Source organism: Ochotona princeps, chromosome 25 (assembly GCF_030435755.1).
Source record: "Ochotona princeps isolate mOchPri1 chromosome 25, mOchPri1.hap1, whole genome shotgun sequence".
NCBI classification, from domain to species: Eukaryota; Metazoa; Chordata; class Mammalia; order Lagomorpha; family Ochotonidae; genus Ochotona; species Ochotona princeps.
In genome coordinates, this window is record NC_080856.1 from 945,567 (window position 1) to 965,744 (window position 20,178).

Consider the following 20,178-nt stretch of genomic DNA (forward strand, 5'->3'; position numbering starts at 1 on the left):
CAAACAAGATTCATAAACGTGACAGGCAACAGGACAAAAGTATTTTAAAATCACTAGAAATAGACAATGAAACAGTAGATAGACAACACACGTAACACAATGCCGTCTGCACATTTACTCACAGATCAAACAGCAGGCATTCACGTACAAAAAGAATTTGAGGGCCCGGTGGTGTGGCCTAGTGGCTTAAGTCCTCACCTTGAACGCCCCGGGATCCCATATGAGCGCCGGTTCTAGTCCCGGCAGCTCCACTTCCCATCCAGCTCCCTGCTTGTGGCCTGGGAAAGCAGTCGAGGACGGCCCAATGCATTGGGACACTGCACCCGTGTGGGAGACCCAGAAGAGGTTCCTGGTTCCCGGCATCGGATCGGAGCACACCGGCCCGTTGCAGCTCACTTGGGGAGTGAGTCATCGGACGGAAGATCTTCCTCTCTGTCTCTCCTCCTCTCTCTGTGTATCTGAGTTTGTAATAAAAATAAATAAATCTTTAAAAAAACGAAAAAAACAAACAAAAGAATTTGAAATGGCCTTGTCAAGTTCTCCAGCATGCAACACCTGCCCCCCCTTCCCACCCACTCCCCCCCCCTGCCCCGCAAAAGGCAGACGGATACAGAGATAGACTGAAAGAGATCTTCCATCTGCTGGTTCACTCCCTAAATATCTGCAACAATCAAGACTGCCCAAGGCCAAGGTCAGGGGGCTGGGACTCAATCCAGATGGCAGGGGCCCAGGTACCCGAGTCAGTATCTACCTTCCATGGCACACAGTAGGAAGACGCACTGCAAGAGAAGCCAAACTAGACACCCTGTGGGCAGCCCAAACACCACCTTAACCACTTCATCCAATTCTCACCACCACATCATTTCTACTTTGTTTAAAAAGCTGTAACAGGTAGAGCTGGGTGGGCTCAAGCCAGGAGCTCAGAACTCCAAACATCCCACTTTGGCAGGGCAGAGGTCTAAAAACTTGCACCATCATCTCCTGCCCTCCTTGGCATATTCGCCGTGAACTGGATGACAAGAGCAGCCAGGCATCCGTTATAGGGTGCCAGCACCTCAAGCCGCTGTGCCACAATTTAAGCCACCAACAAGTTGATGGTTGCTAGCAGGAAACTGTTTCACAGGATACCTATTATCATCTAACAGAATACTGGTACTCTAGTTAACACAGCTGGAAACTGCTTGTAGAAGTATAGATAAAAGAAACATGAATTCAAAATAAGCATTTCCTTTAGAATTACAAAGATAAGCACATTTTTCAAGATGTAACACAGTTAATAAACACAAGGACACATGTGGCTATTAGAAATGTGAAAAAAAGCTCTACGAAATGTTTCTATAACTCAAAAATAGGCTAAATGTATAGTTAAAAATAAATTAAGTACTTAAAAAATCTTGAGAAATTTATAGCAAAGGAAAATCTTCATCACGAGGAACTACTGCACTCTAAATTTTCTTCCCCATAAAATGTAGGAAATTACTGTGTCGTAGTTAGATGCCCGGCACAGGCTCTTCTTACTCAAGCTTACTGTGTGAACAGGTCTGGCCTGTCCTCTGCCAGAGCTGGCCGCATGTCTGCCTCTGGGGAGGAGCCCTGAGGCCGGCCGCTCTGCAGCTGCTCTGCTCAAGAGAGGCTCTTTAAGAACCCTGGTGAGATGCACCAAGGCAAAGGATGTCACTTAACTGTGTCTAAACAGATCTAAAACTTACAAGTACTCAAAAACCATTCTGATAACTAAAGCACCTGCTATCTAATGAAAACGCTTATTTTGGCAACAATGCCCTCCCGCCCTCCCCCCGGGAAAAAAAAACCAAAATGGTTTGTCATTGCCAAGTCCTAAACGAGTCTTTTTTCTTCAAGACTTTGATGTATAGGGCTCCAAAACAGTGTGTCACTTATCAAAAAGTAAGAATTTTCCTAGTAGAACATAACCATTCTGAAGAGGTTTGCATAACCCTGAGTAAAGATATAATCGAAGGTTAAGAAAATGGGTTACTCCAGACAATTGATAAAAGTTAAACAAGAAACTATCTGAAGTCACAACCAGATTTTTTTTAAAAAAGAAAAAAAACTTTAGCTATTAGCACAAGAAAAATGTCTCAGCAGCCCGAGTTTACTCAGAACACAGGCCATCCACCTGCAGCTGCCCTATCCAGACATGCTGAAAGGCAAACTGTCGTGGGTTCAACAAAACGAAACAGGGCCCGACATGATAGTGGTTAAAGTCCTTGCCTTGAACACGTCTGGATCCCACATGGGTGCTGGTTCTAACCTCAGCAGCTCCACTTCTCATCCAGCTCCCTGTTTGTGGCCTGGGAAAGCAGTCAAGGATGGCCCAGAGCTTTGGGACCCTACATCCACATGGGAGACCCAGAAGAGGATCCTGGCTTCGGCTCGGCTCAGCACCAGTCGTTGCAGCCACTTGGGGAATGACTATCAGATAGAATACCTTCCTCTCAGTCTCTCCTCTCTGTATATCTGCCTTTCCAATAAAAACAAATCTTTAAAAAACATAATAAGAAAACAAAACAAGCACGGAATCTGCCAGGTATTCATTTGAACCATGTGAAAATACTACTTTCACAACTCCAACATGAACAGATACTGGCTGCTCCCTAGGGTCCAGCCTGTGAGTTGTCAGTACCAAAACAGATTCACTTAGGCCAAACCACAGTAGAGTTGTGGGGACAGGAAGGAGAGCCCTCGCTTTCACATGCCTAGGACAGAAACGATTACAACACAAGGAATAGCCCTGGGAGGACGCCTGCCTGCCACCTGCCTGCTCAGCCCTTCATGCCATCCTTGGTGCTGGTCCTTGTAAGCGGAGCATAATTATTTCAAAAGAACATAAGTAATCCCCCCTATTTCACTTCTAAGAACTCCACTTCCCTCTGCGCCCCATTAGAGGTGGTCATGACTTAGTACAGCACGTGTATCCAGGTCATAATCTCACTTGCTCCCCAAAAAATTCCTCTTCAGGAGAGCCATTCTTTGTCGTTGTTTTAAGGGAAAGTCTGCAAGCTGATAAGTGTGGGGCATCACAAAATGGTCACCTCATACTGAGATGCACTGCACGAACTAGGAACAATTTTACTAGTGATACACAATATCAAATGTATGTAGATAAACTTGAAAGCAAGTAAACCCATGTTCACAAAAATTCCAATTTTTAAATATATATCTGATAACCTTACCTACTAAACTTCTGTTTGATAGCACAACACTACCACAGAGACTAGATTTTCAAGCAAAAAAGCTGATCAAGGAAAGGTTGTGGGGCGGTGGATTAAGCTTCTGCTTGGATTGCCAACATCCCGTATCAGAGTGCCTGTTTGAGTCCCCTACTGTCTCCTATCCAGCCCCTTGCCCATGCACACACAAGGTACATGACGTGGGCCTCCTACTGTCTCCTATCCAGCCCCTTGCCCACGCACACAGAAGGTGCATGACGTGGGCCTCCTACTGTCTCCTACTCAGCCCCTTGCCCGTGCGCGTAGAAGGTGCATGATTTGGGCCTCCTACTGTCTCCCATCCAGCCCCTTGCCCACGCACAGAAGGTGTATGACGTGAGCCTCCTACTGTCTCCCATCCAGCCCCTTGCCCATGCACACACAAGGTGCATGATTTGGGCCTCCTACTGTCTCCCATCCAGCCCCTTGCCCATGCACACACAAGGTGCATGACGTGGGCCTCCTACTGTCTCCTACTCAGCCCCTTGCCCACGCACACAGAAGGTGCATGACGTGGGCCTCTGTCACCCATTGGGGGAGCTCCTGGCTTCCAGCTTCAGTCTAGCCCACACCTGGCTGTTGTGGCCATTTGAGGAGTAAACTAGCAGATGGAAAATAACTAACTCTCTTTCTCTGTCTTGTATGTAAAGATAAAACTTTTTAAAATCCTGGAGGAGGGGGAAGCCAATACTGCAAGCAGAATGCAGGGAATACATTCATGGCTCAGGGCTACAGTGGAAGTCTTTTTCTGTTTGTCCCTTTCAGAAGTTTTGTTGGTCTTTATCTTTTTTTTAAGTTGTTACTATATTTCCCATCATATGGTTTTATAAGTATAGGAATTCCCCCCAGTCCCCTTCCCTTCCTTTTTCCCAATATAGTCCTTCAGTAATAGTCATAAGTTTAGTAATAGTTACAAGTTTAAGATTTTGCTATTTAAGCATGTCATGGCATTGAAGGTTTGCAATGGAATGGAAGAAAATCTAGTATCAAATTATCAAGGTACATTTACCAGTTTCGTTGGGAGTCGTCCTTTTATCGGGCAGCAGAGATGCATACTGCAATCCATCTTTACTTTTCAGTATGTTCTCTTTGAGATAATGCAATCTTAATGCAAAATGCAGAACAAATAAATCTACAGGTACACAAGTATATATTCTCATAGATGAACTGTATAGTGAGACTAGCACTCATGGGAAATCAAAGTTTCTATGAGTCTTGGGTTGGGTATCTACACTGGGGGAAAATTAAAAAAAAAAAAAAAACTGTAAAAGCAAGCTGTTTGTGGCTCCCTGTAGGAGTTCTACCATTCCCTGACGGCCTGGAGGCTGTTGATGATCTCAGACACTCCAAGATGGCTCCAGCTCAGGACCAGGTCAAGCGCCTCAAGCAAGAACACCCCTTCCCTCTAGCTGCTCAGCCTACATGTAATCAACAGTGACCAAAGCCAGTAATCAAAAAATGTCCATTCCTCAATGGGTTGATTAACACAGTATCGATGAGCCCCAATCAGGAGCCCCATCTCCCTCAGGAAACCTGCACCTCTAACGCAGACTCAGCACCTCTCGCCATTAACAACGGATGCTGTGGACCTCCCCTCCCCTCACTGCCGGAATTACTGCATGGTTTATTAAATAAACCTTCATCAGTTCAGATGAAGGGCTGTTATTAGCTGAGCTAACAGCCAAATGATAATTCTCTAGAGAGATATCAGTGCTTGCTGGTGCATTAACAAAGAGGAGAAGGGCTGAGGGCAAGCCCTATCAATGTAAATGAGGCGATATTAGGGACTAAGGGCTTAATGCAATAGACTGCCTCAGAGATAATGGAATTTACAGGATAAAGCAAACGAGATGAAGTTATTGATAAGTGAATGAAGGAGGGGGAGGTCTGTAAGATTTAAAGTGCTGCCAAAGAAAAGGCCCTTCACTCACGAATTTATTCTTTAGGATATCACCAAATATCTCTTTGAAAATAAAAGAGATGCAACTTATAGTCCACATAATGTCTCACCCCTTTACTGCCCCAAAACACAGACTTTAAAAAGCACACTGTTTAAGCTTTCCTTTTTCTTTAACATCAGGGTATTATACTAGAAATTACTTCCACACTTTATTAAAACACGGGGCAGCCAGGTCTTCTGACATACCCCACCAGCTCAAGCCTTCCAGAATGCCAGCATGAGACCAAAGGGGAGAACCTTCTGTCATAGACGCTTACATACGGCTGATTAGAGATACCACTCCAATCAACAGACCTACGTGAGGCCCAGATTTTACCAAATTCCTAAACTTAAGTGATCGCTACTTTTTTTACTTTCATAAATTTTACTGGAATAAACATTCTTGTAAACATATTGCTAAGCATAGAACAACTAAAATTTTTTTGTTTTACATAAAAATCTACAAATAGAATTCCAAGTCCAAAGTCACACACTCAGGGGTACTAATGCACAATGCCAAGTAAGAACCCTTTAAAAGATGGCCTCAGAAATGCTCACAATTACTTTCTGGATTAAATTAACTCACCTAATACTTTGCAGGACAGAGAAGAATTGCAAATGCCTTAGGGAGCAGTCTGGGGAGGGAGTGGGAATCCTTCCCAGGCCCTAACCTCACAGTGGCCTCCATCCCCAGGCCCTAACCTCACAGTGGCCTCCATCCCCAGGCCCTAACCTCACAGTGGCCTCCATCCCTAGTCCCCATCAGTGCTGTGTAAAGAGCGTTAAACCTCATTTCCGCTCCAGTATGCGAGAGGAGAGCATTAAGAAAGACGTTCTTTCAAGCAAGATCCCAAAGCCACTGACCCCATCATCTTTCTTGTAACTGAGGGATGAGGACAAGTTACAGAGCAACTCTCTTCTTAAGAGCTGAAGAAGGTGTCAGTGGGAATCCCTTTAGGCTCACACTTAAGACAAGTTCACACACTTGGAGGGCCCCAGCTCCATTAAAATGGCACAGCACTTAACCAGCTCTTTAATAACACAGACACTTAAATTTTCACAAAGCAATTTAAGAACAATGCAGCTTCCTTTCTTTTTCCCTTTTAAGAGTTAGCCAACCACAAGTAATCAGTACAAGGTAAATCTAGGAGAAAACCGACCTCTTTAACAAGCTCCGACTACCTTGTCAAGCCAATGCGTCCTCAGATCATCACCAAGTTCAGACTGACAGCCAGCAGCTTGTATACCAACAACATGGGCTGCACTCATCCCAAAATTACGCAACTATCTAGTCCTTGCCTGGCTACAGACTGACCAATGAAGAACCTATTCAGTAAGTCTGAGTGTGAGACTGGAACCAGCAGTAACTGGAAGGTGTTGGAAAATGACTTGAGTGTTACACTTGACCACACACACAGCACAAGGTTTATCCAATTGAACAGCATGTGCACATCAGTGATGGTAGCACCAGAACAGAAAAGCTACTCAATGCAAGCCCCAGACCACGACAGCTCGTTTTCCTTGGCACTGGGTCAGGGTGGGGTCGGGGGGACAACTGCCCACCCCACTTCACTCTGCATACTGCTTTGTCCTCTATTATTACCACAATTCTGCAACATACACAAAGTATGTTCCCCACGCAGATAAGGGTACTGAAAAAAAGGGAGAGGTGATTTCTGCATCTATGCTCACAGAATTCGGGAGTTACTGAGGAACAGAATTAAGAGCACCTTGTCCATTTCGCTTCCACCAGGCCTCACTATCCATCCCTCTGCATACTAAGCTGTGCACTAATCCCAACCCTTTAACATGTCACCCTAGCACTCACAAAGGGAAACAAAGGAAACCTAAGGATGACAGCTTTGAAGAGAGCCAAGTCAGTCCCAGGCTGAGAAGCATCAAAGTTAACTATTACATAAACTTAGAATTTTCTTTTAAAGATCTACTTATTTTTATTGGAAAGGCAGATTTACAGAGAGAAGGAGAGAAATATCTTCCATTCACTGGTTCACTCCCCAGATGGCCGCAACAGCCAAAGCTCAGCCAATCCGAAGCCAGGAGCTTCTTCTGGGTCTCCCACACAGGTGCGGGGCCTCAAGGCTTTGGAACATCCTCTACTGCTTCCCCAAGCCACAAGCAGAGAGCTGGAAGGGAAGTGGAGCAACCAAGAGACAAATCAGTGCCCATACAGGATCCTGGCGCATGCAAAGCGAGGACGCTAGCCACTAGGCTATGTGAGCATCACCATGTGATAGAAGTCTTAAACAGACATGTGGTGCCCAACCACTTGCAACTGGTGTTAAATGAAGACAAGGACAGCTTTTCCCATTCCTCAGCATAAGCCACACCCTTCACCAATAGCTCCCAATAGTACGGACAGGAACATTCAAGGGAGAAGGCCAACACTCGCTGAAACCAGAGGCTCGGCACCTGCAACTTGATTACTCAGTCTGGGACGTGATTTAGGCTTTACAGATTGTAAAAGACACCCTAATCTTCAGTTCAGAAATCATTGCGCTGTAGACAAGCAAGCCAAATCAAAACTGCTGAACTTTATAAGGTTCAGTTCAATAAAAATAGAATCTTCACTGGCTCTAAGATAAAAGAGGCAAATGAATGGCAGGTTTTAAAAAAGTAAAATAAAAGCAAGGAAAAACTAATAACCAGGTACCTATCAAGCAATCTGGTGTTTAGAGACCTCTGCCCTCACAAGACTGAAAAGGCTTTGAGCAGTGTGAAACACGAGCTTCTATAACGCCCACCATGTTCACTGCTGGAGAAACATAAGGCCATCACAAAAATAAACACTCATTTTGGACACAAAACCTAAAGTTCCTATTTAATGACTTTATTTTCAGCTTTCCCCCAGTGTTTGTGGAGAACAGATGCAGGTGTCTGAGGGAATGAAGGGGCTCCCAAGTGAGGCTAAAGCTGAGAGAGCTGACCACATTACAAAATAGCAAAGCGCACCACTCTACGTTCACCCCAAAATCCTAGTCCCCCTAAAAATAAAAATTTCTCTCTGCAGGACTTACCATAACATGGTTTACCAGCTTATCATCTCTCTCTCCCCCTACCAGAATGCAAGCTCCTTCAAGGTTTTAAGCCCACCTCCCCAAATATCACACACAAGCATCAGAAGCGACCAGCATGGCATCATCACCTGTTCAAGACAACTCTAGACATCACAACAGGTGAGGGGCTCTTTCCTGACCAATCAGTAGCACACATCATTGACCTCAGTCTTTCAGACATTCTACATCAGGAACTGGGGACTTCAGCCACAGTTACGTCTATTGATCAGTGATGCATTTTTATCATTTTGTGAAAAAAATCTATATAGGATAAAGGAACATTTGCTCAAGAGTCACTGATCCATCTTCAAGTCAGTTAGCTCACGGGAGTTTTCCAGCTCCTGATAGCTAGAAAGCTTTCAGCTCAATACTATTCCTGTAACAGCAGGGAGGGGCGGGGGCAGAGTTCTGAGTCAGGCAAGCATCTGGCCCAGGGGTGAAGCTGCGCAGGTCCCTCCTGAAACTGTTCTGCTGACACAGATCCCAGGATTAAACAGGACACGCATCGTTGGCTCCCTGCTCCAACTCCTGCTCCATCCCCAATGCACTGGGGGCATTTGGGGAACGAACTAGCAGGTGGCAAGTCTGTCAGTTTCTCTATTCTCTCTCTCTCTCTCACTCTTTCTCTCTCTCTCTTTCTCTCATGCATACTTTCTCTTTGTCTCAACAGTTACTATGAGATCTCAGAAACTGTCAAGCCAGAAAAACAGGAAGTATGTTTTGGTCCCTTTTTTCCCCAACTTCTACATTAATGTTTCATAGCAGACACATAACAACTTCTTTCCTTTCTATGTGAAAAGAAGTTAAGACTGCTTTATTTGGTAACAATACAGTTTTACTGACATAACAGATGACCGCACCTACAGGTCAACCAGTTTTACAAAGAACTCAGAGCAACAAAGGAAAACCAAGTACACTAACACTAAAGTCGACTTTTGAGAGCAACCTCCAATACTACTTCATCTCTAATTGCAATTAGAAATTAACAAGATTAACAAGATTAACACATTAACAAGATTAACACATCCAGATTAACAAGATTAACACATTCAGTTACATAAGACCAGATCCTTGCAAAAATTAGAGTTTACTAATAAATTACACAATTTACAATGGTTGTAATTACACAACCAATACATACCCTATAAGCATAAACTTGCTTTAGGATATATAACTGATGACATAAAACTTGAGATTTCTCCATACCAAATCTCCAAAATATGGCATATTTTGGCTTTGGGTCTTGAATACCATCTATGTATATGTTAAAGAAAAAATGCTTTCTCAGAAAAATCCTGCCTGTGGCAGTTCCACCGACTTTAGCCCAGATAACACATGTCTCTCACACAGGCACAGGGACATGCTGTGCCAAAAGGAGAAGTCAAACACGTCTCCCCAGTCTATGTAAACTTCTCAGTTTACACAGAACAGGTTTATGATTACAATGTAGAAGCTTTCATCATATCCTTTCCTACAGTAGCAGTGAAAGCCATCAATTATAGACAACATTTCAAAGTAAATTAGTTTGAAATCTATTTTTCCATAAATGTTTCAAGTAACTACATATATTGTTGTTAACTCTAATTTTCAGAAAAGCCACAAGTCATTCAGCGTTAAAATTCAAAACTGGGATTTACGCGCAAGTCACCTAAGCACAACAGATGCGCCACCCTGAGTGGTGCCCAAACACGTTCAAGGATTTGGAAACTGAAAATACTAACAATAGGAAAGGGTACTTGAAAGTCTGTAAGTTAAAAGGCAAACTGACCTGAATGACAAAAAAAAAAAAAAATTCACAGGTTTTCAAACAGAACATATAAATGCAAATTATGAAAAACTATCCAGTTTTTTCAAAAAACTACACCAGAACAAATTTACCTTTTAATTCCTTTTTCCTTGACCTTTTTGATGTATGCTCATGTACTATTGTAGGATCTTAGAAAACTATTAAATAGCTAGCTTACTCTCTTTATCCCAGATATGGCCCTGCACTCAGTGTGAGTGAAATAATGCCACCGCACCCTTTCCTCAGCGCTGCATGCCGAGATCCTCTGGGGAGAACGCAGCTACATAAATGTTCTCATAATCACCAAAGGAACCCTGATCTGTGCAGCTATGGATTGGCTCTTTTCTAACAAGGTATATAAACAAAGAAGACAAAAGCGATTAAGAGACATTCCAATTCTCCCCAGTGGCAGCGAAGCTCAGACAAGAGAGAACAGTGTGGTCCCGGCCCTGTGCCTGCCAGCCACAGCACCTCTCCACTGCTCACACTGCTCTGGGTCTCCCGGACCACCTGCCATTAACTGGGCTGGTATAAGTAGCTGCAAAGCTTTCTGTACAATTTTAGTTTGATGGAAATTCCTATAGAATTTTCTTTTCAAAAAAAGTTCATAAAAATATTAACCATCATGAAATACCTTCTTGGTCGGCTCGTGCCACTGGGAGGACGCCACTATTCTTCTATTAATAATTCTTCCCTGAATTAATCAGTCATTGTACATTAGAACCAGCAGCCGGAGCGTTCTGAGTGATAATGAGACCTGTAACAAGGCATCTTCAGTCGTCTTTTCAAGACAATAAGGGAATTAAAATTTCAATTTAAATGCAGAGGTTTGAAACACGCTTCACTGGCAAAATTAGTTCAATTAATGTGAGTGGAATACAAAGGACACTGCAGAAATGTGATGCAGCAACCAGAAATTATGTCATTAATGTGCTGACACCAGTCAGTATGACGACTGCACATATCACAAAGCTACAGGCTGCAGCACTCATCAACCTGCGATTCCAGCATGACGGGCACCGGCTTCTTACCGGATCACTCTGCGCTTTTCATAACCCAACAGCAGCTGTTTACCTTGAAGACGGAAACAAAGGGCCAGGACCATTCACAGACATCCTGTCATGACAATTTAATTATTTCATGCAATAGTCGAGTTATCCTATCAGGAGAAATACATACTCCACCTAGAAGCCGAGCCTATGGCTGCTCGACCTGAGTGAAGGTGCTGTAGACTAGCAGGAGCTGGCGAGAGCCATGGGTCACCACTGATGGATTGACTAGGGTCTCATTAACCCGCACTGATTGAATTACTGTGCGGCTGCATCTGGGCCTGCCTCAAAATGAAAATGCAAGTTCTCTTGACAAACAAATCCAAGGGAATCAGAGGGTTTTTTTAAAGACAGACTTCTTTGCCTTCACTTTCTTCTGATGCCTTTTACCAAAGATTTCTATTTGCACCACTGAGAGGAGTTAATTCAGTCCTACCTCTAGTAACCTAACCACATGGAAAAGAAATGGTATCATTTTCATGCGAAGTCCAAAGAAAGGGCAATTACAGACCTTATCTTTCACTCTTCCATACAAAAGAACCAGTTGAGGAATATTTCCAAACTTGCAGGCACACTTTAAATCCTACCTCCATGAAATCTTTGTATATTTCAGATATAAAAATCATTTCTTTCCGGAAATGCTAACTCCCCAGACCATGCAAAGCAACAACCTCACGTGTAAAGCAGTGGTGATGTTACGCCCCTCTCTCATGGCGCTGCTGCAAGGATTAAATGAATTAACAAATGTGACATACCGTATATAAGCATAAAGTAAGTGCTCAATTAAGTATTATCATTCTTCATGTAAATGTTACAAAAGGAAATGTGAGAAATTAGAGAAGCTTTCCATTAAAATAATCAAATAGCAAATAAGTGAATAAAAATTAGAAGAGAAACAAAATGAACCCAAACTTCTAGGAAAAAATTTTTCTCTGTGTAGACATTGAAGTTTTTCACAGGTACCCACTTAGCGAATTCGGAGTCTCTGCTGCTAAGCACTGGGGTAGGTAAGCAACGCCTCCTCTGACCTGAGTGACCCAAAACAAACAGGAAGGACATCAGGATACTGAAGGAGACACAGAAAAGCAGCTGGCTTTCTGGGACATCCACAGAATCTGAGCCAAACTTTAAAGAGTAAGTCATAATTTACCAGGCAGACAGCACTGGGCCATCAGCTCAGAAAACCTATGGTCAATGAAAAAATGAAATGCTAACACATCTTTACACACCAGCAAGAAATCACTAAAAACTGTAATTAATAAGGAGCTGCAGCTTTAAAAAGCCACAATAAATGATGGTACACAGAAATAAATCTAGCAAAATACAAGTCACACCTCTAAGGAATGTCACTGAGAACAGCTGAAGCATCTGAACGAAGGAGAGCCCATCACAGGAAGACAACATTGCAAAGGTGGAAATTCCCTCCAAGACAACCTAAATCCCATCACAGTTCTTGTGTAACTTGACAGACTATACTAAAATTCTTGTGGAAAATAAAAGGGCCAAGAAGAGCTGCAATGTAGAAGACAATTTTTAATAGTAAGATAAGGGAATGTCATCACCTATCAGGATACATCACAACATAAATTAAAGACATACATTAAAAAGATAAGTCTCTGTGTAGACATTGTGTAGACAGTGCTCTTTGTTTAAAGATCCTGTAAACAAAGTGAGACAAGATACCCGAAATGCACCAAGCTAGCATGGAGAGCAAGCAACAAGGGGCTCCCCTAGTGTGCCCGAACCCAGCACCACCCGGCCTGGCACACTCACTACCCTCAGGCCGTAGATGCACTTGCATGCAGACCCCAGAACACCTTGCCTGAACTCTACCCCATCACGTTTTCAACTATGGAATCACTCCCTCCACCTCAAAGGAATGACTCCTGGTGGGGGCAGCTGCCACTTCTTCCTCCTGCAGGCAGGGCGCTGCCTGCACGTCTGAACACTTGCTGGCCCTTCAGCATCTCCCACCGCCTGCATGTCTGAATGCCTGCTGACCCTTCAGTAACTCCCACCTTCCTGCACTCTAACCCTGCTTCGCATTCTCCCTTCAAGCCAAAACAAGAACACGGAATGACCCAGCCAGGCACTCCGCTCCACCCAACACAAGAGAACATTATCCAGAATATATCCAAGTAAACAACCACAATTAGGAAACAGGAACAAAACCAGCAAAGCTATCTCACCACTCCTGGAGGTAGAGGTCCCCCACCTGCCCCACCACTCCAAGAACATGAGTGTGTGGCTCTGCCTAGGTCTAACTCTGGTCCTCCCGGAACTGGAATAAAGATTATCTGCTTCTGCAGAGCTGGAAAGTTGCAGAGCGCCACCTCTATGCTGTCTGCTCCCAACACGCAGCCCCATCCTAACATGAAATGAACCACTGCACATGAGGGAGACCTGCAAAGAAACTGGTAGCTTTCTACATAAGAGACCGGCTGTTCAAACGATTCAACAGTTGCTTTTGCCTAAATTAAGCAGAGTTGAATTTCTCTCATTTTTAACCAAAATAATTTAAAGTATTTAGTGGCTTCCTAATGAAAAATAGGTATCCCCAAAAAGAGGAGGATAGCATTCATTACTGCTTAGCCCTTAAGTAACAAAACAATTAAGTATCTGAGACCCTAATTATGCATGAACATAATCCCAAAATTAAGTCTAAAGAATTAGCTTAATGTGTGGCATTTAGAGCATGCCCACTGCAGTTATGAACCAAAATATGAATACATACTACATACACATATACAAACATCTATTCCGATAGCTAAATCTTGAAATCCTACTTCAAAAAGCACTATTTACCAAAAGAGTAACTTTTCTGTCAGATGCCCTTAAAAAAACTCACTTTGAATAATGTACTGAAAATAACCAATTTTTTGCCATTTTCAAAAGTAGACAGTTATTAACCTTCTTCCACTGTGGAAACTGACCATTCATTCTGCCCTATCAGAGTGAGGTTCCAATAGGTGATAGACTAGCAACCCTACTTCTGACCCCTTGGTTACCAAATTTCCTTAAAAGCTTCTTAGGAAGGACTTCCAACAAAATTTGTCTTAGAAGTCTGACTGAATTAGAACCACTTAAAGTATTTAACCTGTGTCCCCACCAATTCCCCTGGTATTTTCTTCAGTGTTATTGCCCATCTAATTCCGTGGAATAAAATAAAGAGTTCTAGCCTCTGTGGAAAGGAGAACAGACACAGCCCATCTGCCACAGGAGCTTCTTGGAGAGAGGAAGCCAGGAGCAGGTCTCAGACCAACATGCCAAGCTGGGTGCCAGACCACAAGGCAGACAGCAGAGGGGACAGCCAGGCGCTGCATGCTCTCAGGAGCACAGGGAGCAAAACCTGCACTATCTGTGATTCATCTTCTTGATACCAATGGCAAGCTTCTGGCTACCTCCACTAACTCAAAAAATAACAGAATGAGGAATAGGATAAAAGGTAGGGTTCTTGCTTATCAAAGTTGCCTCTATTCTTGGCTCCCTCACAGAGAAACAAATGCCTAATGGACAAACGCCTTCAAAGACTTTGCAGAAAAAGGTCACACATCTTCTAAAGTTAGGAGATCCATTCTCTCCTCTAAAACTAAAAAACACCTTCTATTATCATTCAACATGATTCAAGGAATTAAAGTCTTTTTTAATCATTCATTAATTTTTTTCATTTGAGGAGACAAAAGATTCCATGCACCTGTGGTTCACACCCCACATGCTGGAAAGGAATCCTTCTGGGCCACACCAAGCCAAAGCCAGAACCTCCACGGAGGCCTCCCTAGTGTGTGGGCCCATCACCTCGAGGCAGGAGCCAGCACCACGACTCCCATCCAGGCACTCCGGGATGGAACACAGCATTGAAACTGGCTAGTTGCGTATTTTATTTCTTGCCAGTGTTCCAAAGGCACACCTGACATAAGCAAGAATCACCTACAACCTCTAACACTAACATTATAAAGAGAACTAGCCAGGCTTCATCCCAGGGGACTGTATGCAGAGCGCCACAGGTCCATCTGAGTAGCAGTGACCCTCAGCACAGGTGCTGTCCTACCAGCATATCGGTGGTACTGAGGTAGTGCTTGTTCGCCATGCACTGCTCCAGCTTTTGAGGCACTTGCTTGATGTTCTCAATTTCATCCAGCAGGTTCAGGACATGCTTGTGCTCAACGCCTTCGATCCACAGCTTCCGAAGCTCATCCCGTTTGCAATGCAGCAACATCTTGCACGAAAGCAGATTCTCTTTCACCTGGAGGAGAATGGATTGGATCCAGTCAGTCCGGGTGTACTGGCACAGATCCCCCAAATGGATCCCACGCCGGTGCAGGTGCAAGCTCAGTCCAACACCCTGTACTCCCTTCGGCTGCTCTGCTAGCACCACTAAGGCTGGTGTTGACACTGCTCCTTGGGGCACATCTCCACCTTTCCGCTCCATGATAATGTAACTGTAAGTGAATCACGGAACAGTTACTTTAGGAAGCATCACCTAAATGTGATGTGAGTCCAGGCTGTTTACTCTTCCTTCCCCGGGCCTCCCTGCACATCTCCTGTACAGTTACCAGGCTACTGTGGCCATGCTCTTGCTCTGGGAGTCCAACTATATATTACAACCAAAAAACTGAGGATCCATCTCAACCAACTCAAGTAAAATAACCCCAGTTTCCAAAACAAAAAAGGCACATGCAGAAACAATCTTGAAAGAAAGGGACAATGGGGCCCAGCACAGTGGCCTAGCAGCTAAAGTCCTCACCTTGAACATGCCAGGATCCCATATGGACACCGGTTCTAATCCCAGCAGCTCCACTTCCCATTCCCAGCTTGCGGTCTGAGAAGGCAGTCGAAGACAGCCCAAAGCCCTGGGACCCTGCACCTAAATGGGAGACCCAGCAGAAGCTCCTGGCTCCTGGCTTCAGATCAGATCAGCTCTAGCAGTCTTGTGACCCAGCAACTAAGAGCAGCAAAACATCCCCACACAGGAGGGAGGACAAGGTCTTCCGCCTTACCCACCGTCCCCCACTTCCTATCCCACCCGAAACCTGCACGGGTCTGCAGTACCTTCACCTTGTAACATTTTAAAATCGGTTTAAAAAAAAAAAACACAAGGGACACAGGCCCGGCACAGTGGCCTAGCCACTAAAGTCCTCGCTTTGAACACACCCCAGGATCCCATATGGGTGCCGGTTCTAATACCAGCAGTCATGCTTCCCATCCAGCTCCCTGCTTGTGGCCTGGGAAACCAGTCGAGGACAGCCCAAAGCTTTGGGAGACACAGAATCCATAAGACTCATTTTAAAGCTTCTGATCAACAATGAGAAGCACATATAAGAGTTCAAAGAATTTAAGGAAGCAATAAAGCAAATCAAGGCTGATATGTCAGAAATTAAGAACACAGTAGTGCAAATTAAAAGTACAGTGGAGAGTCTCCAAAATAGAAAGAAGCAAGCAGAAGAAAGAATCTCAGAATTGGAAGATATTTCCTGTCATCAGGAGGAAGCAAACAAAAAGCTGGAAGCAGAGCTGGATCAGGCCAAAAAAAGTATTCAAGAATTGAAAGACACTATTAAGAGACCTAATATAAGAGTTATGGGAGTCCCAGAAGTGCAGAAAGAGAAACTGGTTTTACAAATATATTTAATGAAATAAAGGAAAATTTCCCTAATCTGGAGAAAGAATTAGGAAACAAGACCCAAGAGTGGCACAGAACTCCCAACAGGCCTGATCAAAGGCGATCTTCATCAAGACATATGATCATCAAGCTCTCTTCAACTGAACACAAGGAAAAGATCCTGAAATGTGCACGTGAAAAAAATCACTTGACATATAAAGGAATGCCAATTAAACTCACAGGAGATCTCTCACGGGAAACTCTACAGGCAAGAAGAGAATGGAGTGACATATTCCAGATTCTAAAAGAAAAAAATTGTCGGCCTAGGATAACATATCCAGCAAAGCTTTCTTTTGATCTTTGAAAATGAAATAAAATTCTTCCACAGTAAAGAGAAGTTAAAAGAATATGCCTCTTCCAAACCTGCCCTACAAATGATACTTCAAGATGTTCTCTTGACAGAGAAGAGGAATAGCACCCAACAAAACCAAAGGCAAATGGGAAGAACATCCCACTAAAATGACAACAGAAGACTAAACCAATGAACAACCCATTCCTAAAATTATAGGACCAAAGTACCATCCATCCATATTAACCCTGAATGTAAATGGCTTAAGCTCAATCAAATGTCATAGAATAGTACACTGGATTAAAAATCAAAACCCATCTTATTATTGTCTAGAAGAGACACACTTCACCAAAAAAAAAAAAAAAAAAAAAAAACAGTGGAAACTATATTACATGGGTTTTGTTGTTTTGTTAGTTTCATCTCTTCAAAACACTTTCTTCTGATTAAATCATTCAAAGACTCGTAGATCATATAGTAGCACCATTTTATTCAAGAAGGTTCTTGATTTTCATTTCTTCAGCTACACGTTAGTCATTTAGTAGCATGTTATTTAACTTCATAGGGTTGTTAATTTCTTTTTTCTCCCTGATGTTGATTTTGTTTTGTGGCTTTTCATTTAAGGAGATGCATAGTAGCTCTGTAATGGAGGCTGTCATACCTAGTAACATGTCATTTAACTTCATGGCATTGTAAATTTCTATTTTTCCTTCTATTGCTGATTTTGTATCATGACTTTTCATTTGAGGGGATGTACAGTAGTGGTGAAATGGAGACCAACATCCAGATGTGAGGATGTAGTGTGGTATGCATTTCTACTTCCAGACAAAGATGGACTTACAATGCAACTGTTTACTGTATCTTGGCAATAGATGCTGGACTCTCTGCCATTGTCCATGCCCGCAATGATGGACATATGACTGTATATGAAGAACTATATTTTAGTAATGATAGAGGAATTAGGTGGGGGGAGGGAATTGGGGAGGGGATAAGGGAAATGCCAAGAGCCTATGGAACTGTATCATAAATAATAAAATGTAAAAAAAAAATTATATTTCAACATCTACTTATCAAACTCTTACTCTTTTATAAATGTGGTGACATTATTTCCATTCTATTCTTGTTCACGTGTAAAGATAATTAAGAATGGAAAAACCTATTACTGTTTCTCCCTTAAACAAACCCACATTTGAAAAGTCAAGTTGTTCAAACCGCGACATCAAGCACAGAGACAAGTTCCCTTTGCTTCCTCAGGACCTAAGTTAACTTCACCTTGCTCCTAATTACCTGCCCAGCAATAGCAAAACTGTTTCAATAAGCAAGAATTGCAAATCACTCCAATTAGAGGCTATTAAAAAAAAAGAAAGAAAACAAGAAGAATGGGTTGGAGCCACGAGGCTGGCAAGTAGACACTTGGACCTCTGTGCGTGGGAGCAGCGTGCCTGCCTCAGCGCTTGGGAGAGCATACACAGGATGCAGGCCTGTGCAGGGTGAGGGAGGCTGTCATGTGTGAGTCAGCAGGTCAGAAAATACTCTGGATAGCAGACAAGACGGAAAGGGGGAAATGCCTCCGCACGTGCCTATGGTCTGCATGAACGTACAGCAAACGCGCAGACAGACCCTTGAAACTGCCCAAAGAGCAAAGCATGGCACAGTCTGCATCACCAAGTCAGTGCTTCCAGGGGAATTCCACAGCTGCGAGCATCCGCCCCAATTCTGTCCAAGGAGTCTTTGAGAGTGCCCAAGAAGAATTTCAGAAATACTGTTCACTGGTCTATTTCAAAAGCACTCTTGAACCACAGAACACTTTTTAGTTGCCCTCAAGTTTGCTTCTCTACTTTCCATGAGTCCTCTTTAGCAGTCATTTCAAAGCCTTCCCTTCCCTCAGTGGCCCTCAACCCTCTCCACCCCTCCAGCTATAGTCCACTTCAGAGAGCTGACCGCCTGGCTTCCTGAGCACAGGCACACGCTCCACACTGCTGCCCTGAGGCTTTTTCCCTTTCTCAGCCAAGCAGCCAGACATTTTCCAAATCCTATTTTGGCTGTAAATAACCATGCTGGTCTATTACAACTTTTTTTTTATTATTAATTAAAGCTATTCTTCATTCTAATTCTACCTTTCAAAACATGTGCTCATATTAAAGCCAAAAAATTATTTTAGTTAAATGTTAAGTAATGAATGCTGTGTTACTTGATGATTAAGCCACAACTTTACTTGAATAATCACATATAGGTACTTTTAATTATAAGCAAGAAAAATGAGTCTCGGAGCTACATCCAGCAGCAACAGGGCAGGCCACATTAGGGTAGGATGGTAAGTGCTTGAGCACACAGCCCAGCATCCGTGCCCTCCCTTCCGCCAACCCTGCTCTGGTGACGAGCCCACTCACCTCAAAACCTTAAAGACATCTCAAGTCAACTCCTCTCCCCAGTCCACCAGAAACACTAAGACACAAGGGCGTTTTCAAGTTTGTGGAAAACAGAATTTAAAGGTGAGCTTGTTTGGCTACAAAGATTTTGAAAACCACGTATGATTCTCTCGTAACTTATTATTATTATTATTATTATTATTATTATTATTATTATTATTATTATTAATGATACAGTTCAATAGGCCCTGGGATTCACTGAAGAAATGAAAATCAAGAACCTTCTTGAAGAAAATGATGCTACTGTATGATCTATCAGTCAGTGAATTTAAAGAATTCAATGACAAAATTTTCAGGAGATGAAACTTAAAAAATCAAAATCCAAGATATATGGTTTCCGCTGATCTTTTTTGGTGAGATATGTCTCCTGTAGGCAACAAATAGATTGGTAGACTGGATTAAAAAACAAAACCTATCTGACATTTGACTGATGAGTTTAAGCCATTCAGGGTTGATATGAATAGATAGTAACTTGGTCTTGTCATTTTAGCAATGGGTTGTTGATTTAGTCTTGTTATTTTATTGGGATGGTCTTATTTGCCTTTGGTTTTGGTGGGTTTTATTCCTCTTCTCTGTCAAGAGAACATCTTTAAATATCATTTGTGGGGCGGGCTTGGAAGAGGCATATTCTTTCAACTTTTCTTTACTGTGGAAGAATTGTATTTCATTTTCAAAGACCAGAAGGTGCAGAAAGAGAAGCTGGGTTTAAAATTGTATTTAAGGTAA

General features: G+C 43.0%; 1 protein-coding gene across 1 annotated transcript in view; it reads right to left on the reverse strand.

Annotated features, from left to right (window-relative positions):
• Positions 1-20,178, reverse strand: part of EXOC4 (exocyst complex component 4) — a 599,303-nt gene that overhangs the window by 556,307 nt on the left and 22,818 nt on the right. Inside the window, exon 3 of the mRNA XM_004598184.4 lies at positions 15,127-15,321. Within this exon, the coding sequence (XP_004598241.2) occupies positions 15,127-15,321 (195 nt within the window). The remainder of the gene's footprint in view (positions 1-15,126; positions 15,322-20,178) is intronic.